Raw genomic sequence first — 26234 nt, forward strand, 5'->3', positions numbered from 1 at the left:
CAATGCCATTTTCATGTTTAAACAAGGTCAGCAATTCTTAAATTTTAATCAGTGTTCACCTAGTATTTCTATGTCCTTGGTGTGTGTGTGTGTGTGTGTGTGTGTGTGTGTGTGTGTTTTAATTGAAGTGGAATCGACATACAGCACTGTGTCGGTTCCAGGTACACCACATAGCGATTCGGTATTTCTAGACATTAAAAGATGTCACCATCTGCCACCATAGAAAGATACTGCAGTCTTGCTGACTCTGTTCCCTGTGCTGTACGTTACAACCCTGTGACCTGTTCATTTGGAACCTGGAAGTTCAGACCCGTGACTCCCTCACCTGTTTCCCTCACGTCCCTAACTCCCTCCCCTCTTGCACCCACCAGTCTGTTCTTGTGTCTATGAATCTCTTTCTGTTACGTTTGTTCATTTGTTTTGTTTTTCAGCTTTCACATATGTGAAATCATACGGTAGTTTTGCCTTTCTCTGTCTGACTTACTTCATTTAGCACAGTAACACCCTCTAGGTCCATCCGTGTTTTCACAAATGTCAAGATTTTACTCTTTCTTACGGTTAATATTCCGCTGTATTTAAATACCACGTCCTCTTTATTCGTTCACCCTGATGGTGTTTAGTAAAGCATGTGCTGCTTTAGTTTACTGTTTGACTTGGGGTCCATTTAATGCTCATGCTTGGTGCCTGGTCTGTCTCCAGTTCAACTGTGTCTCCTCTCCCTTTTTTGACCTTTGCAGTTTATCTCTGAAGCTACTGGGTTGTTCGTCCTGTAGGGTTTCCCTGTGTTCTAGGTTCTGCTTGATTTCATCCCCGTCTTGTCATTTAAAATGGACCTCTGTTGCCTGTGTTTCCTGTACGTTGGTGGTTAGAGCTGGAGGTTTGATCCGATTCAGGTATGATTATTTTGGGCCCGACTCTAGATGCAGTTGTCTACATCCACCAGGAGGACCCAACTCGGGAGTGGGGTGGGGGGAGGTTAGCAGCCACGTGTCTTGTTTTCTCCTTAAAATCTTTTTATTGATCTTGCCGTGCCCAGCCACTGCTTTGGGAGGCCTCCCCTCTGTCCCCAGCAGTTAAGTGTGAACCGTTACGCCGGCGCCCACGGCGGGCAGGTGTCCCGGGGCCCCCGGATGCTCTCCTCCCTCCCCACCAGCCACGGTTTTCACTGTCAGTTCAGCTCCCAAGTTAGATGCTCTTCCCCGTCTCCCGCCTGTTTGTCTGGACTCAGCTTCAGGTTTGTCACACTCTGCACTCATCTTCTCTCCCTCATCTCAGACGCTCTGTGGGCTTTTCTCTTAACCAAAGGCTTGTCGGCGAGTCTGTAACCTGTCTTGGTCTTTGATCTGCCTCCATCTGTGCATGTTCTGCATTCACTCTTTTTTTATATATATATAATTTTTTTAAACTTTATTTTATTTATTTATTTTTGGCTGCGTTGGGTCTTCGTTGCGCACAGGCTTCCTCTAGCTGCGGCGAGCGGGGGCTACTCTAAGTTGCGGTGCGTGGGCTTCTCAGTGCGGTGGCTTCTCTTCTTGCGGAGCACAGGCTCTAGGCACACGGGCTTCAGTAGTTGTGGCTCACGGGCTCTAGAGTGCAGGCTCAGTAGTTGTGGCACACAGGTTCAGTAGTTGTGGCTCGGGGGCTCTAGAGCGCAGGCTCAGTAGTTGTGGCACACGGGCCCGGCCGCTCCGCGGCATGTGGGATCTTCCCGGACCAGGGTCGAACCCGTGTCCCCTGCATCGGCAGGCAGACTCTTAACCACTGCGCCACCGGGGAAGCCCCTGCATTCAACCTTGATCGCAGTTTCCCCGAGCACGTAGTTCTAGCTTGGCAGGTGTCTCTGCACGCTCAGGGCTGGTTCACTGTTTTCTGGCTGTTTCTGTGCGTCCCTTGTCGGGCAGCCTCACTCGTCCTCAGGGTCTGCTGACCTTTCTCTCTAGTGTCTGTGGTTCCACTTTGAAATTGTCTTGATTGTTGCTGTTATTGGTTTGTCTCCCCGCTTGGTTGTGCCTTCCCTGTCTCCCACCAGTCCTGGAAATGCTCAGCCATCTGTCTTCAGATGCTGCCTCTGAGGTCTGACCTCTGACCTTCACAGTCAGTCGGGGGCCCACACTTTGGAACCGACACCGGGCCTGAATTGCAGCTCTGACCTCCCTGCTGGGTTGGGGAGCTGGGCTGGAGGATGGGGGGGCTGGTGTGGGGTGCAGTGAGTGAGAAAGGAGAGGAGCAGGGGCCTCACTGAAATGACGGTCTGATTTAAACAGAAACATTGACATCACCTAGATTCTGCCCTGGTGTCTTACTTCTCTTCCCTATGTGCTCCTATCCTACAAAGAGCTTTTTATTTCTTTGACAAAGGAAGAGAAGCGAGTGTGGGAGGGGGGAGATCTGCCCTAACTCCTTGTCAGCCGCTGCTGTGGGATCAGCACCCGGCCTGGAGGAGGCCCTGTTTCCCCCTCTGCATTAAGTAGACGCATTCTCGTTCTTCGGCGCCTCGTAAAGCTGGCGTGTCTCTGCGTCCTGTTCACAACACCTGAAGCTGAGAATCCGTTTTGGCTCCGTGTCTGCGGGCACCCAGGGACCCCTCACCTGTGCTGCTGTGAGCACAGCAAGTTGGCGGAGCGGCGGCCGGACCGGGGCCGGGCCAGCGCCACTGGAAACGGGCAGGCGGCGGGCTGCTCCCTGCAGGCCTGACTCTGCGCTCCTGGCGTTAGAGGGGTGCGGAGATCTGGGTGAGGCCCCCCCACGGGGTCACAGCCAGGGAGGATGGAGGACGGCTCCCGTCTTTCCTTTTCCTCCCAGTGTTTAGGCCACTGTCCTCCACGCGGGTGACCACACTGCCCGCCCTTTGCAGACGGTCCTGGGACTGTCAGCCCCAGTCTGTTTGTTTGCAAACCCCAAGTCTGTTTCAGTTGACGGGGTTTCCAGCCTAGGACCCAAAGGACCCTCGTGGGTTTGTATTTCTAGGAGAGGGAGAAGAGGCTGCGGCTCCTTCCCTTTGGGGTCCTCACATCGTGATCCCTCGTTACCAAGGTTTCCTATCAGGCATCCTCACTTCTGGTTAAGGCCCAAGATGGAGCTTTCCAGTATCTGAGCACGTTCAGCCCTCTGTTTTTATCCTTTATGAATCTGCAGTTGATTTTGCTAAAATTAACCTGATCATCACAAAGGGAAGTTCCTGTTCACGTGAGAAGGAGAATTTTCGTCCTTAGGTCGCTGGCCCCTGCTGCTGCCCCGTGCCTGCAAGCGAAGTGCGCTTCCCTCAGACGGTGACACTCCTGGATCCCGTCCTCGTGTTCTGGGGGCAGGGGGCAGAGTCTGCCCGGTGGGCCCTGGGGGCCCTGCGGCCTGGGAGGGCAAGGCTGTAGCGCTGGCTGATCCAACCTGACGCCGGGCCGGGTCTCCTCCCCTCTTCTCTCCTCGCTCTGTGGGAGCTCCTGGAAGCTTCTGTAAGGCTGAGCGGCCCGAGGGCTGGACCCTCCAGGGCAGGGCTTGGCGCCCTGCGGACTGCAGAGCGGACAGTGCTGGTGGCGGAGGCCAGCGGGCTTGTTCTCTGGGGCCTCACGTCTGGGCTGCCGGGAGCCGGAGCCCGGGCGCCGTGGGCATGTGTCCTCACGCATGTCCGTGACCTCTGTCTTCAGTTGTCACTTGTGGGGATGCCGAGGGTGAGCTGGCGCCCTTCTGGGGGTCTCTCCTGCATCCTGACCGCAAGGCTTCACCTTGGGTCTTCACCACCCTCAGTGAAAAGCACTTTCTGGGGCCACTTTTGGGGGAAAGGTGTTCAGGAGCCCGGGAGGCAAGATGGGCTCAGCTCCGCCCGCCTTGCCTGGACGCCCATCCCGCTGCGTCAGCCGCCCCGGGCTCTTCTCCCTGCGTTTGCGCGGCCCCTGCGACAGAGGCCTCCAGGCTCGAGGCTGCATCCTGGCCCCGTGATGGACACTGGGCCACACGCACGGCCCCGGCCACGCGCCTGCGGGTCCCCCGGTAGGATTTGAACTCGCACCACTGGGCCACACGCACGGCCCCGGCCACGCGCCTGCGGGTCCCCCGGTAGGATTTGAACTCGCACCGGCCCCGCCCCCCTGCTGCGTGTGTGATCGTGTCCTCGCGCTCTGACCCACACTGGATGTTTGAGGGACCAGGTCTGTGTGCCGCGGGCCCCGGGAGCCGCTGACGCAGGGGGCCTGGACTGGATTTCTCTCACTAGCTTTACTTGGAAACACCTCCCTGGGGCCTGGAAGTGGAGGCCGCAGAGCTGGTTTCCACGAACAGTCCCCCCTCCCGCTCTGCTACCCCCATGGTGGCTTGTGGTGTTCTCGCTGGTGTCTGCGGACACTCAGGGCAGCCCAGCGGGGACCTCTAGGGAGGATCGAAGTGGCTGTGGGAAAGACCCCCTGCTGGAGGCACTGACTGGGAGGCCAGGCCTCAGGGTATTGATGGCCTTAGACTCTCTGCCAGGGAGAAGCACTTTGAAAACTTGTCGCTCGGGGGCGTGGTATGAGTGGGTGCTGGTGAAATCTGACTTAGGTGAAGAGACTGGTGTGGAACATCACCCTGGCGTTCATGGTGGCTTTGTCTTTTTAGCAGTGAAGATAAGATTTCTGGGATTTTCGGTCTCTGCCTCTGCTCAGCAGGCCACGTTTGGCTTCCTGGTGCCGGTTGGGTGGTGCAGACCCGGCCTGGCTGTGCCTTTGGGGCCATTGTCTCGGCCGTGAGAAGAAGCTCGCAGAGCTGATTCCTGTGGCTGCCCCAGCCCCAGGAGCTCTTCAGGAAAAGTAGCGTTTTCTCCCACGGACAGCACTGGACTGCAGGGTGCTAGAGTGAGCCGGCGATCGTGGGGGACACCCGGCCTGTGGTGAGGACGGAGTCCAAAGCCGGAGCCGTGGGCGTGGAGGCCAGGGGTCAGCAGGCCCGCTGGTGTGGGAGGCGCTCTCAGAGCTCCGGAGCGGGGGGGTGGTTCTCGGGCCGCAGGGGGTCCTGATCGCCCGAGAGCTGCTGGAGTCCCCGGGGACGCCGTGCACTGTAGCTGAGCAGGGCGCGGGCCCTGTTGTTTCCAAGTCCCCAAGCTGCTGACGCCGCCCAGCCTGAGATGAGAACCACCACCCCAGGGTGACCTGCGGGCCCCCAGCTCTCCCTGCTCTGCTTTGTGTCACTGTTGGGGTACCTGTGGTTAGCATCCATTTTGGATTCTGCCGGTGACATTTGCTGTGTGGCCTCGAGCAAGTCACTTAGAGTCCCCGAACTTCAGTTTCGCCACCTGTCAAATGGGGATAACGCTGGTATCCATCCATGTCCTACAGTGTGCCTGTGCACACGTTGAGTGAGCCCAGGCCAGCAGCCCACAGGACTGTGATCCCGTCGTGATGTTTTTACTGACCTGGAGGAAGCGGGGGGAGGTGTGCCTGCCCCAGATACCCCCTCCTACCTCCAGCTTGGAGGACCCCGTGCCCTGCTCCGGTATATCTTTCACTGCTTTTGAAGAGGGGTCAACTCCCTTCTTTTCTGGAAGGCAGAAGCATGGGTAAGCCAGGGCCGCTCCCTTCTTGACGTCTAGATGTGTTCAAGGAAACCGCGTGCACAGAAAACACAACTCAGAGGGTTCTGTTTTTTTTTTTTTTTTGTGGTACGCGGGCCTCTCGCTGCCGCGGCCTCTCCCGTTGCGGAGCACAGGCTCCGGACGCGCAGGCCCAGCGGCCATGGCCCACGGGCCCAGCCGCTCCGTGGCACACGGGATCCTCCCCGACCAGGGCACGAACCCGCATCCCCTGCATCAGCAGGCGGACCCCCAACCACTGCGCCACCAGGGAAGCCCTCAGAGGGTTCTGTTTAATAGACTCCATGTGTGTCACATCTCTCTCCCTGCCCCAGACCAGATTAAAAAAACCCTCCTATATGTACACGTATAAATACTTCCATGTATTATACGTTTCTTTCTTTACATTTTGATCCCAACTGAAAACAAAACAATGTAAAACATAACAGCCCGTTCTTGCACCATAATATTTTTTATCTTTATGTTTCAAGCGTAATTTATATGATAGTGTGTTGTTCGCGTAAGTTATCTCTTTGGCATTGCTTATATACATCTAAAGGAGGCAAAAAGAAACGAGATGCATGCTCATCTGCGTAAGAAGCTGAAGTGGGGGTCACTTGTGTTTTTACATTCCCTACAGAATATTTTTAAATGTTTACATTAAAAAGCACTTCTGTACCTCATTTCCCTCTCACACACACGCACGGGCGTGCGCGCACACACACACACACACACACACACACACACACAGTTAAATAGAATAATTGTAATTCAGTTAAGAGCACCTTTGGGGAAAATGATATTGCATATAAATCAGTCTTTTGAATGGAAGTTGATTGTGACTGCTCAGCCCTTCTGAATGGTGTTTTTAATAAATTGTGCACCAGAGTTCCGCGGTGAGACGACAGATTGAACACGGGTATCTAATTTCACTCACTTCTGAAATTCACAAAAGCGCCAGTAAAGGTATATTCGTTATAAACCATGTCACCCCAAAACCTAGATGATGGTCTCTACTGTTTCCCACTAAAGGGCCCCAGTTATCCTTAGAGACACGTCTGTTTCCTTGTGTGGCCCAGGAAGTGCAGGGAGAGCCCGGGACACCTTGTCTCAGCTGCACAGAGAGCTGCTCCCGGGCGGCCTGTGGACTCACAGTGACACGGCAGCCTTAGGACAGGAATACAGAGGCTTAGTTCACCATGGTCCCGAGAACCAAAACCCTCCTCCCTGATCACACGTGGAGCATGCTACAGGGCCAGCTTGTTCTTTTTAAAAATTGACAAAGGAAGAGAATCAAGCGCTCGCCCTGCCTTTCTTCTAAAAACCCTTTGTGAGAATAACAAGCTAGTTGACTTGGGACCCTTTCTCACTATAGAAGTAATGTAGCTAGCAAATCAAGAGGGGTGGATGGAGCTAGAAAAGCCCTGTTTACAACAATGAAGACATCATCGGTGAGCACGTTAGCTGCCGATAACACAGGAGCCCGAGGGGCACAGGACCTCTCCAGGGAGGCGGCCCTGACAGCAACCAGAGCTGCATCCTCTGGGCCTTCAGACCCCCTTCCAGCTCCCAGGGAATCTACACGTCAGGCTCAGTCAGCACAGGACGGGTGACCAGTGTCTCCAGCCCATCAGCTGGAGGGTGCAGGGGTGAGGGAGAAGGTGGGGGACCTTTAGATTAAAAAGAATTCAAAGGGTATGTCAGCCAGTTGCAGTGAATGGACCTTAATTGGGTTTTGATTTGAATAAAGTTTCAAAAATGTGTATGAGACTCTCCAAAAAAATGGGAATACCTTCTGGCTATTTGATAATGTCGTGGAGTTGTTAATTTGTTCTGGGTAGGTTGATGGTATTCGACTGTGTGTTTGTTTTGTTTTGTTTTGTTTTGTTTTTTGCGGTACGCGGGCCTCTCAGTGCTGTGGCCTCTCCCGTTGCGGAGCACAGGCTCCGGACGCGCAGGCTCAGCGGCCATGGCTCACGGGTTTAGCTGTTCTGCGGCACGTGGGATCTTCCCGGACCGGGGCACGAACCCGTGTCCCCTGCATCGGCAGGCGGACTCTCAACCACTGCGCCACCAGGGAAGCCCTCGACTGTTTTTTAAGAGGTCATTTAGAGATACCGAAGGCCTTATGGATAACATGCTGGGCTGGCTGGTAGGCTTCCGGATGATCTAGAAGGAAGTGCAGCTGGTGGGTGTGAGAAGAAAAGGTTGGCCATGAGGTGGCAGGTGGCTGATGGATCCTTGGGAGTTGATTATACTGTTCTCTCTGCCTTTGTGTGTTTTTGAAATTTTTCCCTAAAACATAAAAATATATATTCCAGAGAGATGTCATCAGCTCACAAAGTTGGGGGAACAGAAAAGGAAACAACATCACCAACAGTCCGAAAGTTGGAAAGTAGAGCCATAAGTCTTAACCGATTTGGCAGTTTGGGCAGAAAAAGCCAGATTCCGAGCCTCCTGTCAGTGCAACCAAGAGCCCCGGGGGATAGATGCCACAGCATTCTCGAAGGGCAACCCCATGTCCTGCCCTCCGGGACAGGAGCAAAAGGGGGCTGGGCCAGGTGGAACGCAGGCTGGCAGAGAAGCAGACGCCCCGCTGTGCTGGGCGCCTGAGCCTCGAACCAGGGTGCCTGGTGCGTCCTGACTAAGGCCAGCTCCGCACACCGTCCAGTGAAGCTCAGCGTTGAGAACCCCTCTCTGCTCGCAGCTTCCAGCTAGGGTTCATGCCTCCACTCGTACTCAGGGACACATCTGCAGAAAATATGCAAAACTCGGTGAAAAGCTTAGAGTGTACATTTAAGGAAATCGCGAATAAAGCTGAGCGCTAGACACAGAAAAGGAAAACGGAGAGAGTGAAAGAGAGAATCAGAGCGTTGCCCCAGGAGGTTTACCACCCAAGAAGTTTCGGAAGGGAAAACAGAAACAAGGAGATGAGCAAAACAGCCGTAACATCTTACGGAAAAACCCAGACAAACTTTCTGCCCAACCCAGTAACTCAGGGAAATTCCCCGCGACTGGAGAAACTGAGCAGGCCAGCTGCATGCCCCCCACGGCGGAGGAGGGAAGAGCCTCACCAGGCCACCTGCTTCTCAAATCTCAGAACACTGGGGACAGGGAGAAGGGCTTCTGAGCATCCAGAGGAAAGGGCAAGCACAAAGGGTCCAGAGCCAGAGCCGCTCCGTGCTTTTCTCATGACAGTGTTGAGAGCAAGGCCGTGGATCGCTGCCTTCACCGCCCTGGAGAAGGTGACTTCCAGGCTGCAATTCTGTACACAGCCCAGGTACTGATAACGTTGACAGGGAAGTAAGTGCATCTTCGGACGTGAAACCTCACGTGCCTCTTGGAGCTTGAGTTCCTGTAGAAAAAGAATGAACTGAGAAAGAAGAATGAAGAGTGGGGTAAAGGGATCAGGTGATCGACTCTGGGACAGAGACCAGTGGGATGGATCCCAAGGAGGGTGAGGGGGCCGGCCTCCGAGGGCGGCTCTGCAGGAGATTCTGGGCCGCCCGGCTGGACCAGAGCTCAGCAGCCGCTGGGGCGGGTGTGGGAAGGGGGCTGACCTGTGAGGACCTTACTTACCAGGCGAGGCAGGTCTCTCCGTGGGGCCTCCTGCGAGCCTCTCACCTGGAGGACAGCCTGGGTGGAGCAGCGGCAGGACACAGGGCAGTGCTGGCCCGCGGACGGCCCCACCGGGTGCTGCACTGGGGGTGGCCCTTGGTTTCCCGGGGCTCACTCTTGACCTCTCCCGGACAGAGCTCTTTTCTGTCACCTGTCCTAGAAGCTGAAGGCAGCCTGAACTGCGACTCTGTCTTTTCCTGGGAACCTTTGTCACCTCCCATCCCACTGCTCCTGCACTCACCGCGGTCACGTGGAGGACACATGTTTAGGGATACATCTGTAGATGTTATAACCAGAAAGAAAAGCAGGGATGCTGAACGAAGTCAGAACGTTGCTGGGGGCACAGGCGTGTGACGTGTGGGGCACGGAGGGCAATGCTCTGGTTCTGGTTGAGGTGGGGGGGGTGACTGTGTCACCCTTAACCCTTCTGTTCTCCAGGGTGTGTGACACATTTCACCATAAAAGATGAAAATATTTTGAACTCAGTTCTACGTTTCCTATACACCCCTCCCTTTCTTTCTCTTCCTCCGCCTCCCCCTGCAGTCTTTTCTCTCCCTAACCCTCACACACGCAGACAAACGTCATGGTAAGGGGAAACCGTGGCTCCGTGGATGAAATATCTTTTATTGTCCCCTAGATTTGAATGAGTCGTTCTTGACTTGAACAGACCCTAAACGTCGGCCCTGTTTTCTAAAGAATAGTCCTTCTCTTTCTTTCCTATCTATGTGATGACATGAAATGGTGTTATGAAAAGAGGACCCAACCCATGTAATGGAAAATTACAGTGTCCTTCCTTTTTTCTGATCATTTATTTAAAAAAAAAATAGAGACTAGCAGATTTTTTCTATTTCTGACTGAGAACTTATAACTCACAGCCCAGGCTTGGCCATTTCTTACTGAAACTCTGAATATGGCCTTTGTGCTTCTACTAACGTCATGAGTCTGATTGTATTAATACGTTTCTCAAGGCGCAACCTGTAAAGGCAATTTTCTACTCCGCCATAAAATATTCATGAGAATAAGGGCTTTTTTGTCTTGATGCTGCATTCTTTAAGTAGAGAAGCTTTCATTGTTTCTTCAGGGCTCTTTGGGTCAAAAGCACCAGCAGCTTCTGTTGGGAACTCATGGCATTTCAGAGAGTTTTTGATACAGAAATAGTCCGAGTCATGTTTGACGCACCCGCCAGCGACGGGAATGAATGGGGACTGTGGGTCTGATGCCGCAGCTGGCGCTCAGGCCAGGCCTGGGGACCGCGCGGCCACTTCCCCACCCGCCTGGCTTCCCGAGGCTGGGCGCACAAAGCGGGAGGAGGACCCTGCCTGGGCCCCCCGGTCTCGTGTAAGTTGCAGTGTTGGTTTGCGTGTCTGTAAACGCAGTGCTGTTTTCAGAGGTGGAGAAATGGCGGGAGCTGGTCGCGGTGCGTCTGACGGAGGGGATGTCTAGCTTTGCGTTCTCTTTGCTCTGCTGTTGACTTTCTCTAGCAGAGCAATGAAGTTTCATGTGAAACCTCAAAAGGGTCAACCCAGGCAGGACCTGCATCCCTTTCTCACAGTAAATGTGGAGGGAACGTGGTGAGAACAGGGATGCCTTGGGCCGAGGACAACACGTGCCCCCCGCCCCCCGTGTCCCCCTGTTCCCTTCTGTGTGTTCACTGCAGGCAGAAGGGGCTGGCCGGGGTGGGGGGGTCTCCTCGCCAGCCTGCGCGCCCACCCCCAGGGTGCATCCGCTCCGGTGTCTGTGGCATGACCAGGGGGTGTTTCCTTCTAAGGTTCCCTGCGCCTCCAGACACAGAGGAGGCGGAGGAAAGGTGCAGTAAACAAAGCGAGGCTCAGCTGGCGGGTGGTGGGTGTGACGCCCCATCCACAGGGCCTGGTCCTGCCCAGCCCTCCGCGAGTCCTCCCGCGCTGCCCCTGTGGCCACCGCCCCACCTCTTTCACCCCCAGCGCCCCTCCCGCCTCAGAGATGCAGCCCTGTCCTCACACCTGGGGAAGGTGTGAACCCTTCCCCAGGCCTTCCATCGGCCCCACTGCCCCCTCCTGCCTGTCTTCACATCAGACCTGCCACAGGCCAGTGCCCAGCACAGAGCAGGAGTGTTTCCGCAGTACGTGAACGCACACTTAGAAACGTTTGGCCCATCTTATTTTTGGAGTCAATAAAAAGGATCCCTTAAAGTTGTTTTATGTTCAGTTTTTTTTTTGTTGTTTTTTTTTTTGAGGTACGCGGGCCTCTCACTGCTGTAGCCTCTCCCGTTGCGGAGCACAGGCTCCGGACGCGCAGGCTCAGCGGCCATGGCTCACGGGCCCAGCCGCTCCGCGGCATGTGGGATCTTCCCGGACCGGGGCACGAACCCGTGTCCCCTGCATCGGCAGGCGGACTCTCAACCACTGCGCCACCAGGGAAGCCCTGTGTTCAGTTTCTGAAGACGTTATAACTACTAGACATTTCTGGTGGTCCTCCCGACCCCGCCTAGGAAGAATTAGAAGTAGGGAGAGGGTGTGCGACAGTGAGTGGTGGATGGGTCGTCTTCTGCCCAGCATCGTGGGGATGGCCTTTTTCCTACATAGTGTCTTAGGTCACCTTGGCACGTCACATGAGCGGGGACCACGTCTGACCACGCCTGCCGTCAGGGCAAGTGAGATGACGCTGCTGCAACATGCGGGCGACGTGGGTATTTCACAGGTTCTCTGTGGTCATTTCCTTCAGCTAAGATTCCGCTCCCTGCAGACAAGCAGAGTGTAAGAGACACCGCAGGCCAGTCTCACCTGTGACTGTGGATTCAAATGTGCGTAATGAAACGGTCATAGGCTGAAGGCATCAGCGACTCTGTGTGTGTGTGTGTGTGTGTGTGTGTGTGTGTAACCCAGGAAGACCAAGAGTCGGGTTTATCCTTAGAAAGCAAAGGCCAACTGGAACTTCCCTGGTGGCGCAGTGGTTAAGAATCCACCTGCCAGTGCAGGGGACACGGGTTCGAGCCCTGGTCCAGGAAGATCCCACATGCCGCGGAGCAACTAAGCCCATGCGCCACAACTACTGAACCTGTGCTCTAGAGCCTGCGAGCCACAGCTACTGAGCCAGCACGCCACAACTACTGAAGCCCGCACGCCCTAGAGCCCACACGCCGCAACTACTGAGCTCATGTGCCCCAACTACTGAAGCCCGTGTGCTCTGGGGCCCGTGTGCCCCAACTACTGAGCCCACGGGTCTTGAGCCTGTGCTCCGCAACAAGAGAAGCCACCACAGTGAGAAGCCTGCGCACGGCAGCAAAGAGTAGCCCCCGGTCGCCGCAACTAGAGAGAAAAGCCCACACGTAGCAATAAAGACCCAACGCAGACCAAAAAAAGAAGAAAGCAAAGGTCAACTAACCTGAGGAGGTCTGCTAAGTAACTCACCTGTAATCCAGGAAGGAACTAGGCAGGTTAACCGGTTAATAGAAAAACTTCTTGAGCCCATCTGTGGATGCAGAAAGGGAGCTGGAAAAACCTGCCATCGTTCACAGTTACAGTGTTTCTCAGGAAGCGTTCAGTCCTGTCATCAGTGAGAGCAGGGGATGCGCACCACCTCTCCCCGCCGGAGGAGGAAAAACACGAACTGAATTTCCTTTAAGACGTCAGGTCACTTTCTCTTTTCTCTAAGTCTCTTTCCTGAGCCCTCCTCCTCGCCCTCCATAGTATTCTGTTCCTTAAAAGAACGTCTGAAGCAAATGGGGGAAAATATTGATTGAGGTTTTATAAAATTGGTGTTGTTTGCACTCTTTTTCCATTTTCTTATATTACATGAATAAAATGATCAAAAAAAAAAGAAAAAGGAAATTAATAAAAGCCAGTCTTTACCAGCTGGTGTGCAGTGGAGGTTGGTGGGATCTACCGGTCCCCAGGCCTGTTCACCAAAACAGTTCATTTGTGCAGATTTTTCTCACGTAAACATCAAATAAAGACCTCGCCACACATCAAGCCTCATCCCCCACTAGAAAAAAAGAAATACATACATTTAAAAAGCTGGGGGAAGAAACAGAAGAAAAACAGTCAGCTGGTATTTATCCCAGGCTTGTTAGGGCTTCAAAGAGGAGAATTAAATATTTTCTGAAACTGCTTGAATATTGAGGATTTTTCTCCATTCCCTGTGGCCAGGTCCCAGGCATTCCTTGCATGGAAGCTGCTCCAGGCTCTGGGGGCCTGGGGTGGAGGCCAGGGCTTGGTCCCGGGGGTGGGAGAGACAGTGACTTCAGCCCCAGAGCCAGGGCCCCGCTCTGCCCCAGGCAGCGCCCTGCACTCTTCCAAGGTGAGCGGCCCTGCAGGTGTGAGGCCACGTTCTAGTCCAGGGCTCCAGGGCTCAGGGAGTCAGCTCGGGGGTTAGAACCCAGGGCTTCGCCTGGGCCTCGCCCCACCTCGCCTCACTCATCAGAAGGATGGTCGGCATGGGACCTGCCGCCTGGCAGTGACCACAGAAATGCCCTCTCCTGAGGGGTGGTTCCACTTATGGGCTGTTTTTCCAGAATCTGTGGACTGTGGGGCACAGACTTCCTGAGGGACTGGGTTATGTCCGGCCTGTGAGTGGCCCACGCTCACTTAGGGAGCCCCCAGGACGAGGCCAGGTGTGTCTGTCGCAAGGCCTGACCTGCAGAGGGTCTAGGCAGAGGTGCTAGGATGAGGCCCCGTGCCAGGTGGTGAGGGGCTGGCATTGGCGGGGCCCGTGGGTGTTGAGTCTCGGCTCCCACTGGAGCCCTGAGCCCCCCGGAGGGCGAGGCCCCAGCCTCCGGTCCCCGGGTCTGGTCTGTGCCGTTGCGTGAGCCCAGAGCAAGTTGTGAGGGGGGCTTTTTGGAAGGGACAGGGACCATGGGCCTCGGTGCTGGGCTGTCTTCCCTCCTCTCTCTACGAGCAGCGCCCGGGGCGCTCATCTGCGAGGAGGGGAAGCAGCACAGGAGCCTCGCAGGAAGTAAGGGGCTCCCCGCCGGCACCCCTCGGCCTTTCACACGCTGTCCTGTCACGGTAGGAGCACCCACGTCGGGTTATTTTGTGAGGTCCGTAATTTAAGGCTCGCTTTCTGCATTCTTTTTCTCACTTTAAGTTGGTATTGATTTGTAAGCCTTAGGATCGATTCAGCTTCTGTTTCTAATCAGAGTCACTTGTGGCTCTTTCTCGGCCATACATTAGTGCAGTGAAGACAGTCCGTTTCCTGGCACAGCGCAGAAGCACGTAACCCTGATGTGCAAGCGGTGCGGGCGAGCCGGGGGAGCGTTTTATTGGCTGCAGCCGGTAAACCTGTTTTCCAGAGGGCGCTCGCTTCACCATGGAAACGCTCTCCCCGTCCGGAGCGTCCGTCTGGACCACTTAAGTGGCACACACTGTCCTGTGGTTCCTGCATACGACTCTTCTGTGTCTTTGTGAAAAGGAGAAGAAAAGCATGGGCAATTCGCCTCTCTACTTACGGGTGTTCAGGGCTCTTTAGAGCCTTTTTCTTGCTTTTTCTCTTCATCGACTTTCAAAAAGGATGTCAGAAAAGGCTGCTGGGGCTGCAGCAAGGTCCTTTGAGAGAGCAGGGGCCCCTTCGCGGAGGGTCGGGTGGAGGGAAGAGAGTTTGCAGGAGTGTGTGTCCTGGTCCAAACGTCCACTGATTTTGGCCCGAGGGATAGAAACCTCAAAGGCCTCCGGGTCGTGCCTTTTGAGCCTGTTGAGGGAGGGGGTGCAGAGGCGTCCAAAGCGTACAGTGGCCCTCAGCGTGTGGGCACCCCGACTGTTGGCGGCGGCTCTCTGCGAGGGTGGGCGGGGCTGGGGGCTCCAAGGTGACCAGCGCTCTGTGCTGTGCTCTGTCCCGCAGTGGATGTGGCCTCGGCGCTGCCTTTGCCAGTGGCCCCCCCGGCGGTGCCCATGGACCTGCGCCTGGACCACCAGTTTCCGCTGCCCGCGACGGAGCCCGGCATCCGGGAGCAGCAGCTGCAGCAGGAGCTCCTGGCCCTCAAGCAGAAGCAGCAGCTCCAGAGGCAGATCCTCATCGCCGAGTTCCAGAGGCAGCACGAGCAGCTGTCCCGGCAGCACGAAGCCCAGCTCCATGAGCACATCAAAGTAAGTCGCCTGCCATCCGCCCCCGGGAGCCCTCAGAGCCCGCGCGCTCTTTGTGGCCCCGTGGTTCCCGTGCTAATAAGGACCGTCCCTGATAACCAGCGGTAGCGCTGAGATTGACACACAGCCCTATTCCTTGCTGTGCAGTTAATACCTGCGTGTCCAGCGCTTGGGCACTGGTTGAGTAAATTGGGGCAGATGTGGCCAATGGTGGGAACAGCATTTAAAGTCAGGCTGTAGAAGCGTGCTTAAATTAGGGGAAATGCTTATCATCTGACTTCATCTACAGAGATAAGGTACATCCGTAAATAGCAACATTACCGGCAAGAAGAAACACCTGTGTTTGCCAATCATCTTTATTTTCTTCTTGGGACTTGTCTGTCCACTCTTCATTTTTCCCACTGACTCTTTATGATTTGAAAAAGGTATTAATATTTACTTTTCATTTAAATGGAATAAGAAGAAAACTAACATAGGTTGTTTTTTGGTACATACTCTCTGCATGTATTTAATCTGATCTCAGACTTCAAAAGTCAACCTATTAGAAAGAAACATGCATTAGTGATGCATAGAGAAGTCACGTCATGTGGTTGAGGGACCAGTTATGACATCTGTGGTCATAACGCGTGCTCACTGTACTTGGGAACGTGGAGAGCAGTGCTGTCCAGTAGAGATGTGTATATATTAAAATTATATAGGTAATTTTACATTTTCTGTAGCCACCTTGAAACAGCCAAAGAAACCAGCTTGTGTAAGTTACTTATTGCCATGTAACCAATCACCCAAAAGCTCTGAGCTGGGTAAAATAACCAACGTGAACTATCTGAGGGCTTCCGGGGGTCAGGAATCCAGGAGCAGCCTCACTGCTGGCTGTGCCTCAGGGTCTCTCGCGAGGTGCTGCTGAGCTGCCAGTCAGGGCTGTGGGCTCATCTGAGGGCTGGGTGGGGCTGCAGGACCCACTTTCCAGCTGACTCCCGCGGCTGTGGGCCGGAGGCCTCAGGTCCTCCTCACGTGGGCCTCTAACAGCAGCTTCCCCAAAGTGGACACCCAAGATCCAGGTGACCAAGAAGGCGGCCTCGGTGTCTTCCGGCCAAATCTTGGAAGTGACAGCCCCCAACCCTGCTCCCTTATTCTGCTGTCGTACGACCAGCCCTCCCAGGAGGGTCTACTGTCTACTGTCATACGACCAGCCCTCCCAGGAGGGGCCCAGACAAGGGCTGAGTACCAGGAGGCAGGGGTCTCTGGGGTCACTGGGAACCTGGCTGCACAGGTAAACTAACTTTAATGTATTCTATTTAACCTCATATTTCTAAAATATTATTTCAACCTGTGATCCATATAAATGGTTTCGTTCACGCTAAGTCTTAGTGAACCTTCGCAGACGAGACACGTGGAGCACATCTCCGTTTGGACCAGCTGCATTGCAGCCACATGTGATTAGTGGCTACTGGATTGGACAGCAGGGATCTGGAGAATTAAAAGCCCACATGCTTCTGAGATGCCCTTTCCATGGAGACCAACACCACCTACGGCGGGACGTCGCTGAGGCCGGCCTCGGCTTCCTCGTTAGCCTGCGCCCGGTGCCGTGCAGAGTAGCCGCGCACTGTCTGTTTCTGCCTCTGGCCAGCTGACAGCTGCACCCGAGGCCGTGGGTCTTGGCAGTTTTGTTGCTGCCACTGCTGCCTTTTGCCCTGACCCCGTGGGGCTTCTGAGGTTGGCAGTGGACAAACCAAGGAGAGAACACTGTCCAGAGCTGCTGGAAGTCCAGGCCTCATGGCTTTGCTTGTAGCGTTCTGAGCCAGCGAGTCCTCCTGCCTGAGAGGTCACCTGTCTCCGTGGAGACGCCCCCGCGGCCATCGTGGTCCTTTGCTGTTTAATAAGCGCTCTAGAGTTTGGGGTGGAGTGGTCGAGGGTCCGTGGGAGCGAGCGCGATGCGCTTTGCTCCCCTGATGTGAAGCGCCCGCTCCCCCTGGCTGTTGGGAGGAGAGGGAAGCCCCGTGGGATGCAGCCTGGACCTGCCGCGCCGGTGGGGAAGCCAGCGCCTTGCTCACTGCTGCTGCTCTGTGCGGTGCAGGGGAAACGGGGATGCGGCGGGGGTGGGGGTGGGGGGGCCGGGACGGGGTTGGGGCTTCCCGCTGAGGCCCCGCCCCGAGGGGTCTGGCTCTGAGCAGCGCCCGACAAGGTGCCTGCCTTTCAGTACTGACAGAAGCCCCCCACAGGCCGCCCCTTTCCTTTTGTCTTTGAAGCTGCAGCCTCACATTTCTGTGACCCCTAAAAGCAATTTAGAAGCTTATCCTTGGCTCTCTCCCGACCAGTAGCGCTGCTCGCCCACGCAGAGCGGACTTCCTCGCCTCCTCGCCAGCCGGCGTTTTGGACTTTGGCCCTCACTGCCCCGTATCTTTTTTTTTTTTTTTTTGTGGTACGCGGGCCTCTCACTGTTGTGGCCTCTCCCGTTGCGGAGCACAGGCTCCGGACGCGCATGGCTCCATGGCTCACGGGCCCAGCCGCTCCGCGGCATGTGGGATCCTCCCGGACCGGGGCACGAACCCGTGTCCCCTGCATCGGCAGGCAGACTCTCAACCACTGAGCCACCAGGGAAGCCCAACTGCCCCGTATCTTGATCTCATCTCAGAAGCCTGAAGGATCACTGCAGTCTTGTGTCTTTCCGGTCCTCTCAGATACATCCCCCTTTAACCGGGCTCCTGGTGACCAGGGGGCCCACACTGCCCTTCATCTTGGGAGGTGGAGCCCTGTGTGTGCCCCTCCCCCCCGTAGGTCACCCATCCACGTGCCTACCTGGTAGCGGGCAGCCACCCACCTCTGGCATCTGCGGGCCCGGCACGGCGCCTGGCTGAAGAAGGAACTCGGGATTTGCACTTCTCTCTCTGTTTTCGCTCCCCCTCGCACCGTCGTCCTCACTCAAACAGCCCCTGATTGAGAGACTGTACCGGAAACTGGCGATGGTGGGTTTTGTGCTGACCAGGGTTAAGGAAGATGCTAGTTGCTTATGTTCTCGTGTCTGTGTTGGTTGAGTCTATAGCTTTTACAAGAAAAAAATGAGAAATTGCGACATCAGCGACCTCTCCTGTGTGAGGGGTTGCACAAATCAGCAAGAAACATTAGGATCACTGCCTGAGCCCGGTTGGTGCTTCCCCCTGAGGGCGAGACCGGGCTTCCCGCTGTCCTGGGGCCTTGGCCTGCGGGGGCTTTTTCTCCCTGACCCCCAGTTTCTCTCCTCCTCTGGGGTTCCAGGAGTTTGTGTCACCTCTTTGAGAAGGAACAGAGTCTGCCTCCTGGGTCCTCATGTCAGCACCTGCAGACTGTGCAGAGAGGGCTCGGAAGTCAGGGGTACCCCGACGAGCTCCCCCGACCCACAGGCTGGGTGCTCCCAGAGATGGTGGGAGCCCCAGAAACGCAGCTCAGGAAGCATCTCAAGGTTACATGCTCTCTGCATTTTAATCGTTTGTTGTTTCTCCACTTGAAATGGAGATCATTCGTCTGAAGCCATTTAAACGATGTAACTGTATGGTCCCATCAGTCGGCTTCTGCTTTGATGATTTACGCTCTTCACAAGGTATCATATTGTTAGTGACGTTTGCCAGTGGTGTTTGTCAGACGGATTTCTGGAGCACACAGTCGAATTAGTGTCATTAAATCATCAGTGAATTTGAGTAGGATTTTATAGTTAAAAAGGGAATAATTTTTAAAATGTAACTAAAATTGTTAACCCTGGGTAAAGAAGATCTTTCCTAGGGTTTCGACACTCAGTGTTGCACTTGTACTAGACGCAGTGTCTTTGTTGGTCATGGCTGATTCGGGAGCCCCGTTCCCCTTTCTGTCCTGCACAGTTAGTTTTCTTCTCCCCAGAATGGGGTCCAGGCAGCATGATCACTGAGGCCCAGGGCTGTGAGAGTAGTGAGTGTGGTGTCTTGGTGTTTATATCAGCTGGGATAGCCCAGGTGATCACCTGGCAAATGTATGTCAGCTGGGATAGCCCAGGTGATCACCTGGCAAATGTATGTCAGCTGGGATAGCCTAGGTGATCACCTGGCAAATGTATGTCAGCTGGGATAGCCCAGGTGATCACCTGGCAAGTGTATGTCAGCTGGGATAGCCCAGGTGATCACCTGGCAAATGTATGTCAGCTGGGATAGCCCAGGTGATCACCTGGCAAGTGTATGTCAGCTGGGATAGCCCAGGTGATCACCTGGCAAATGTATGTCAGCTGGGATAGCCCAGGTGATCACCTGGCAAGTGTATGTCAGCTGGGATAGCCCAGGTGATCACCTGGCAAGTGTAGCATTACCTAGATCTGCTGCTTTGGGGGTTTGTCGTGTGTCATTTTAAATTGTTTTAAAATGTTATCAAGGGAATCCCTATTTCCAGTGTTTCTAATGGAAATGTAGTACAGTGTGAACAAGCAGAAGCTGGCCCTCCCTGCTCTCCCATCTGACTCCCCAGGCCCAGGTCTCTGCCGGCTTCTGCCAGTAGAAGTTTGTAGATGGTCTGCTTCGTCCTTGCGTTAAAGATCCCATGGGGTGATTACTTCCCGCTTGCTGGAGAGACTAGGCCTTCGCCCTCCATTCCCCCCCCCACCCCACGCACACACTGCTGCCCTCCATCCCCGCCCCTCCCCCCCCCCGCATACACTGCCGCTTTTCGGATGCTTCACATACTGAGACCAGCCTTCTGATTAAAGGACCATCAGGGGCTCCATTCCTGTGTCTGTGTGGGTGCCTGTTGCCGACACACACCGTGCCATGGCTTCATGACCTCTGATACAGCTCTTAGCTTTCCCTGGAGTTAGCGATTTCCTCCCTTCCTATTGGCTGAGCTCCCTATGTTCCAGTGCAAATCCAGTCCCACAGTTTGAGAAACCTGTAAGCTCTTCTCACTGTGGGCAAACGCTGGTGATCATGGCTACAGTTTCAGTCTTGTACTGCAGACTGTCTTTAAGTATAATGATGTAGTAACATGATTTTTGCGTTTCAAAGTATCTGAAATATGAATCTGTTATACCTCTAGATCAGGATCAATGGTTTAAATATTTGCTTTTTGCAAAAAGGAAAACAATTACAGCATATAAGCCAGCACAAAGTCCTTCCTGCTTGAGTGGTGATGGCCACTGTTTTATAAGACCACAAAGAATCTGTTACATGAGTGTCTCAGTCAGCTTTGGCTGCATAACAAACTACCCCAAATATAGTGCTTACTACAGTAGCCTCACTTCCAGTCTGGTGCTTGGCAGCTGGATTATGTGCTGCTTTCTGAATTCCAAGCTCAGCAAGAGGGCAAGAGTGGTTTAGGCCTCCGTAAGTCATGGATGCTCTTGCCTCGCTGGCCAAGGCAAGTCTGAAGGCCAGGGTGAGAGCTCGTATGGGAATACACCCAGAGGAATGGATATTGCAGGGCTGTGACAGACGCGGCCTGGAGCGCAGTCATCTTCTCCAGGAGGGATCCTCACCCTAGTCCAGGGAAGGCGGGAGAGGGCGTGGTAACAGTGATTCTGACAAGAGTCGGGTGCACATGAGGAGGGCTCGGGTAGGGGGACAGTGAGAAGTCGGGGTGCACCGTGAAGAGAGGAGGAAGGGGACAGGGCTGGGGGTCTGCATGCTGGGAGCCCTCCGTGCAAGCCAGAATCCCTTGGCCACCTTCTGAAGGTTCTGGGTTCAGGCATGCCGCCCCTTGACCTCCGTCCACGGCAGTGATGTTTCCATAAATGTGTGGTTTTTTGCTGTTTGGTAAATACTGACAATTTTGTATTGGGAATGTATCGAGTATTCCATTTCACTGATGGAGACGTGGTGAGCACTTCGGAGTAGAACGCGACGCTGACCGTGCCGTCTGGGCTGTGCCTCTGGGGTGCTGCCGGCTCTCATCTCCAGAGTTCTGATGACAAACCTGCTCTCCAGTCCTTCCTGCAGGCTTTGTTCCTGTGAATCCATGTCTCCTAAAAAGCGCCGTTCCTCTTCGTGGTTCCGGGAGGAGTGGGAGTGAATGCCTGTGTCCACTCAGCCACGCTCACCCACACGTCTGACCTCCTCATTAACCGTTTGCTCACAGCGTCCTCCCCACAGATCTCCCTGGAGCCTCCTGCACCCCGGGAGGAACACCTGTGTAGGTAAACGGGAGGAGGAGGGGGAAGGTCCCGGGCCCCCAGACTCCCCAAGGCTTGTGTACCAGAGAGGAGCAAGGCCCTGCTGTTTGCGTCCCAGACAGTGTCGTTTTTTACAAGGATGTTTTCATCATGATCTCTTTCTGATCGCCACAGTCATTAACGTTAATTATCGAATAATTGGAAATCACAGGGAAGATGTGATTCCAGCGCCGTTGGCTAGGACGGCTGTTGCATTCTGTAGTGGATTCCCGTAACCTCGTATTATGTACGTTGTGCGTGTGTGTATCTGTAGTTTTATGGAATTGGGATTATACTGACATGTGGTTTTTATTTATTGTTAACATTTCCCTTTACCATTACATACACTTCAAAAGCATGATTTTAACGGTTTTATTGTAGTCTTACAATGAACCCCAATGAATTTAAATAAGTGCTAATAGTTGAAGAGTTGAACATTAAGGTCATTTCCAGTTTTTCTTCTGTTTTTAGTGTCCTCGTTCATGAATCATATGCCTTTGTCTAAACAAAACAGAAATGGTATTGCTGACCCAGGATAAGTCCTTTTCTGTGGCTTTTATTTCTTGCCATGTTTCTTTCCAAAAGCTACACCAGGTCCTGGGTATGCATGTGTCTCTCTGTCTGCCTGTCTCTCTCTGTCTCTCACACACACACCCCCCTTGCTTACTCCGAGAGCAGAATAGTAAAGCAGCAGTAACCATGACAGCCAACACTCGCTGCCCTGTCCTAGGTGGTAGCTGCCTCTGCGGGGCGCTGCAGGGCACCCTCCCTCCCACCCACAGCCTGCTGCGCGGGTCGCTACCCGCCCCCGCCTTTTCCCTCTTCCACGGTCCGCACCCAGCGGGCTGGCCGATCAGTGACTGCCCTCCCAGAGGCGAGGGGCCAGGGCTGACCCCGCAGTCTGATGCGTTCGTGGAACTTGTTCACGTTCTATTTTGATTCTGTCTGCATTTCTTCTACCAATTATCGTTTTCTTTGCTGTTTTTCTGTTGCAGTGCTTGCCTTTTTCTCATCAGCGTGTGAGTGTTCTCTATAAATTGGCGTTATTTCAACGTCCATTATATTTTGTCCGTTATCTGCTTGGCCTCGCCTCCTTCACAAAGCAAAGCAGTTTTCTAAATGATGTAAAAAATGCCGGCTCTGTCCCCTAATCAGCGCGTGTTTATCTGGCCGAGTCTGCCTCCGGCCCCCTCTGTTCCTCGTACCGGCCCCACCCTGTGTCAGCAGGAGCCTGTGCTGGTGTTTCAGGATCCGGCCGTGCAGGTCTCCACTCCCCACACATTTGTTCTTCATTTTTAATTCCCTCGGCTTGTCTCCGGGTGAGCTTTCATTTTTCCAGGTGAGCATCAGAACCCTTTCTCATACCCCCAGAGTTGCTCTGGAAGCTTAATTGAAGTTGCCGCAAGTTAATAAATCAGCAGGACATGTACTAGTAACTTTCTACTGTTAACTGTCTAATCCGGGAATACGGAATTACCACCTGCGATTTGAAGCTTCTTCTGTCCTTACGAAAAGTCTTGTCTTATTTTCTTCATATAAGGGCTGTAGATTTTATATTTAATTATTCTTGGGTATTTTATATATTTTCTCCTGTTATGAACAGAATGTTTCTTCATTTTATTCTCTACTTGGTCACTGTCCGTGTAGAGCCCTTGGTTTCATTATTATTTGTTAGCCAACCAATGTCTAGAATTTTCTTCTTAGTCCTAAGAAATTTGTAATTGGTTATTTCATGTTCTCTAAGTAGACAGTAATGTCATCTGCAAATTATAATTGTTTCCTCCCTTTTTGTTTCCATGCATTGACCAAAACTTCTGTAACCATGTTGGGATCTTGGGAAGCTATCTGTGACAGCACGTGTACCAGGGGCCCTGCCCACGCCATGGACTGCGGTTGTGTGGCTGAGGCTGGACCCTGGGTGAGGGCTTGCAGGAGAGCTAGGCAAAGCCGGGCCTCTGCTCCCTGTGCTGGGGTCTCCCTTGGGTTGCATGGTAGGCGCCCTCTCCAGGCCTGTAACCATTTTCCTGTGGTGGGAGATCAGGCAGCCGCACTCCCGGGCAGGTGACTCCCCAAGGACGAAAGGCCTTTCCTGGGTCCTGTGTGGAGAGACCTGGCCTTTTTCTCCTGGAAGAGCTTGTTGGCAGGGTCGGCGCTGGACACAGTTTAATCACCACCTGAGCCGTTTTGTAGTTTTCTAGTGCTCAGCAGGGTTCTGGTCATTTTCATCGCAGGTGAGTTTGCCCGTTCCCTTTGCCGACGCAGGCTGCTCTCTCCTGGGCCCCGTCAGGTAGGATACGGGGAGCGTGGAGGAGAACCAGGCTCCGCCTTCGTCCCCAGCGGCCGTCCAGGGACCCCGAGGGCCCGGGGCACACACACGGGGACCTTGCTCGTCTTCAGTCTCAGGGCTGTGGTCCTCCTGACCCGACGGAGCCAGAGAGAAGTGGCTGCTCGTTTTTTTCCTTTTCTTTATGGAAAATACTTAGTTTTTCCCTTACTCAGTTTTTTCATTGTGGTAAAATTCATATAACATAAAGCTCATCACGTGACCCTTTTAAAGTGTACAATTCAGTGACATTTAGCACGTTTACAATATGGTACAACCGTCACCGCTGTCTGGTTCCAAACCATCCTCATCACCCCGTGAAGGACCCCTGCGCCGGGCGGGGTTTTAGACGGGTCCATCCTGCCGGCACCAGGAGCCCGTGGGTCCACGGGCTGTGAGTGGGCGAGGAGCTGGGGGTGCTCCTGGCGTGGATGCCACCCCCGCTGCGGCTCCGAAGCAGCCAGAGTCCAGAGTCGGGGCCGAATCCTGTGACCCTGGCGCTGCAGCCTCCCCGTCCGCACTGCACGGCGGGAACCTGTCCTGACACGTCTGTCCCAGGTGCCATCCTGGGAGACGGGCGCTCACCTCCCACAGTTCCTGCTTGTGGACCAGACCGCAGGCCCCGTCCTTCGGGCGGGTCTCCTCGGAATAAATCGCTTCAGATGAAGAGTACTGTGAGCACTTTACACATTCTGAAGCGTCTCACCGGCCGCCCTCCGGAAGGTTCCTGCTCCTTCCAAAGCTGTGTTCAGCCTGGATGTCCCTTTCCCAGGTCTCGCAGGGTATTTCCAGTCTAATGGGCAAAAACTAAAAACGATTTCTACTCTTTTATTTGCATGTCCTTTTTTACTAGTGAGGCTGAATTTTTATACGTGTGTGTGTGTGTGTGTGTGTGTGTAAAGTCTGTCGGTGTGATTTGTGCCATCTCCATGGACAGGAGAGAGCTCTAAGAGCTATTTAGTTGAGCATGTGACTCTTTTCCTTGAAGGGAAAGGGATAACATTGAAAGGAACCTGGTTTTATGGCCCTGGGAGCCAGGCCATCATGTTTACTCTCTTTATTACCTGTCCCAGGTAGCTGGAGAGATGTTACCTGGGGCCCCGGCTTCCGGGTCACCTGAGGCAACTTTTAATGAGCCCGCAGGACGCACTTAGGTTGCCATAACCCTGGTACCTGGGAAAGCGCGTGGCAGCCAGAAGCCCTGCGTCATCCCTGAGCCCGTCTGTGCCTAATTAACGGGCTTACGGCAGGAATTCCTCATAAACCCGGCACTCTGGGTTTCTAGGAAGTTGTTTACGGGCAGGTGGATGGCCTTGTTTGACCTGCTGCCCCAGGGGGCATTGATGGCCACTCGGGCTGCCACGCTGGGCCCGGCTTTTCCTTTGCCACCAAGCATTCGTGGCACACGAGAGTGCCGTGCTTTGTAAGGCGTCCTGCTCACCTTTGACAGTGCCCTCTGTGCTGTAGGCTGCCTGCAGTTGTAGAAGAGAAGGGTCGTTTTGTGTATTTCCAAAGGTGGCAGCTGCAGAAGTTTGTTCTACAAAGAAAACCGTCTCTTGCGTTGGCTTGCAACATGGTTTTTATCTCATTCCTCCTCACTGGCTCTTGCTGATAAATACACTGGCTTTGATCTGGCCCAGTACCCTCACGGGCTCGCTCAGACCTGCTCTCTGCAGAGAGAAGACGGAGTCAGACACAGCCTGAGTGTTCAGTCAGCCCTGAGCCGCCACAGGAAGTGTGTCTCGGTGGTGGTGAGTCCATGGAGGGAAGGAGCCAGGATGCCCTGCGGACGGAGGGGACCCGCCACTGGTCTCAAGGGGATGCAGCTTCCAAGGCACCCCGCCTAGGAGGAAAACGCGTGTCACACGAATGGAGACTGGGTGGTGAGGGCGGAGGAAGGGGAGGCCGGCCAGGCTCTCCCTTGACCACTTTCACCCATCACTTCTCCCCTCCCCCTTCATGCTCCCCTCCCCCCAGCGCGCACGGCGATGTCCAGTCCGCAGCTTCCGCAGAGTCCAGAGTGCCGGGTGTCTGTGATGCCGGCCTTCCTCTTGCTGACCGGCATGTTGATGGCTGGCCTTTTTGTCTTTGCGGCATTTGAGTATCCAGATTTGGGTGGGAACGTGAATGACACATCCAGGGGACCTTTTGATAAGGCTGGTGTGCCGTGAGGCCAGAGGGAAGAGTGATTCTGAATGTACTGAAGTGAGGGTGCCTCTTCGAGCTGAGCCAGGAGTCCAGTGAGATAAAGATGGACATGGGTCCGTTTTGAGGATCCCATAGGGAAGAATAGTTTAGTCGCAAATGGTCCCTAGAAACCGTGGCCAGGTAGCACGTGAGCCTGGAGGTCAGCACCCAGGAGAGGATGCTGTCTATCAGAAGGGACCTCCGAGGGTCGGCGGGTCTGCCCTGCACTCCCCTCAGATCGTGGGCCACGTGATGCCTTCGAAGTTTCTTGACCATCTTTGAAAAACCTACACGGCAAGCCCGTTGGGCCTTTGATGCACAGAACTTCCGGGTTCCAGTCCCAGGTGGACGTGGACTTCACCGTGGCAGCCCCGTGTCCCC

The 26234-nt window shown here is 54.3% G+C and overlaps 1 protein-coding gene across 6 annotated transcripts in view; it reads left to right on the forward strand.

Moving 5' to 3' along the window:
* Nucleotides 1-26234, forward strand: part of HDAC4 (histone deacetylase 4) — a 287196-nt gene that overhangs the window by 159866 nt on the left and 101096 nt on the right. For 4 of the 6 annotated variants that reach the window (XR_012332891.1, XM_033859438.2, XM_033859440.2 and 1 more), the window contains exon 4: nt 14966-15210. The exons of 1 other annotated variant lie outside the window; for it this stretch is intronic. Coding sequence is in view for 3 of the 5 variants with exons in the window: in XM_033859438.2 (XP_033715329.1) it covers nt 14966-15210 (245 nt within the window). In the remaining 2 variants the exon portion in view is untranslated. Of the gene's footprint in view, nt 1-14965; nt 15211-26234 lie in introns of those variants that run through there. One more of the 6 variants, XM_073807026.1, reaches the window with a different exon arrangement.

Source organism: Tursiops truncatus, chromosome 7, assembly GCF_011762595.2.
Source record: "Tursiops truncatus isolate mTurTru1 chromosome 7, mTurTru1.mat.Y, whole genome shotgun sequence".
Classification (NCBI taxonomy): domain Eukaryota; kingdom Metazoa; phylum Chordata; class Mammalia; order Artiodactyla; family Delphinidae; genus Tursiops; species Tursiops truncatus.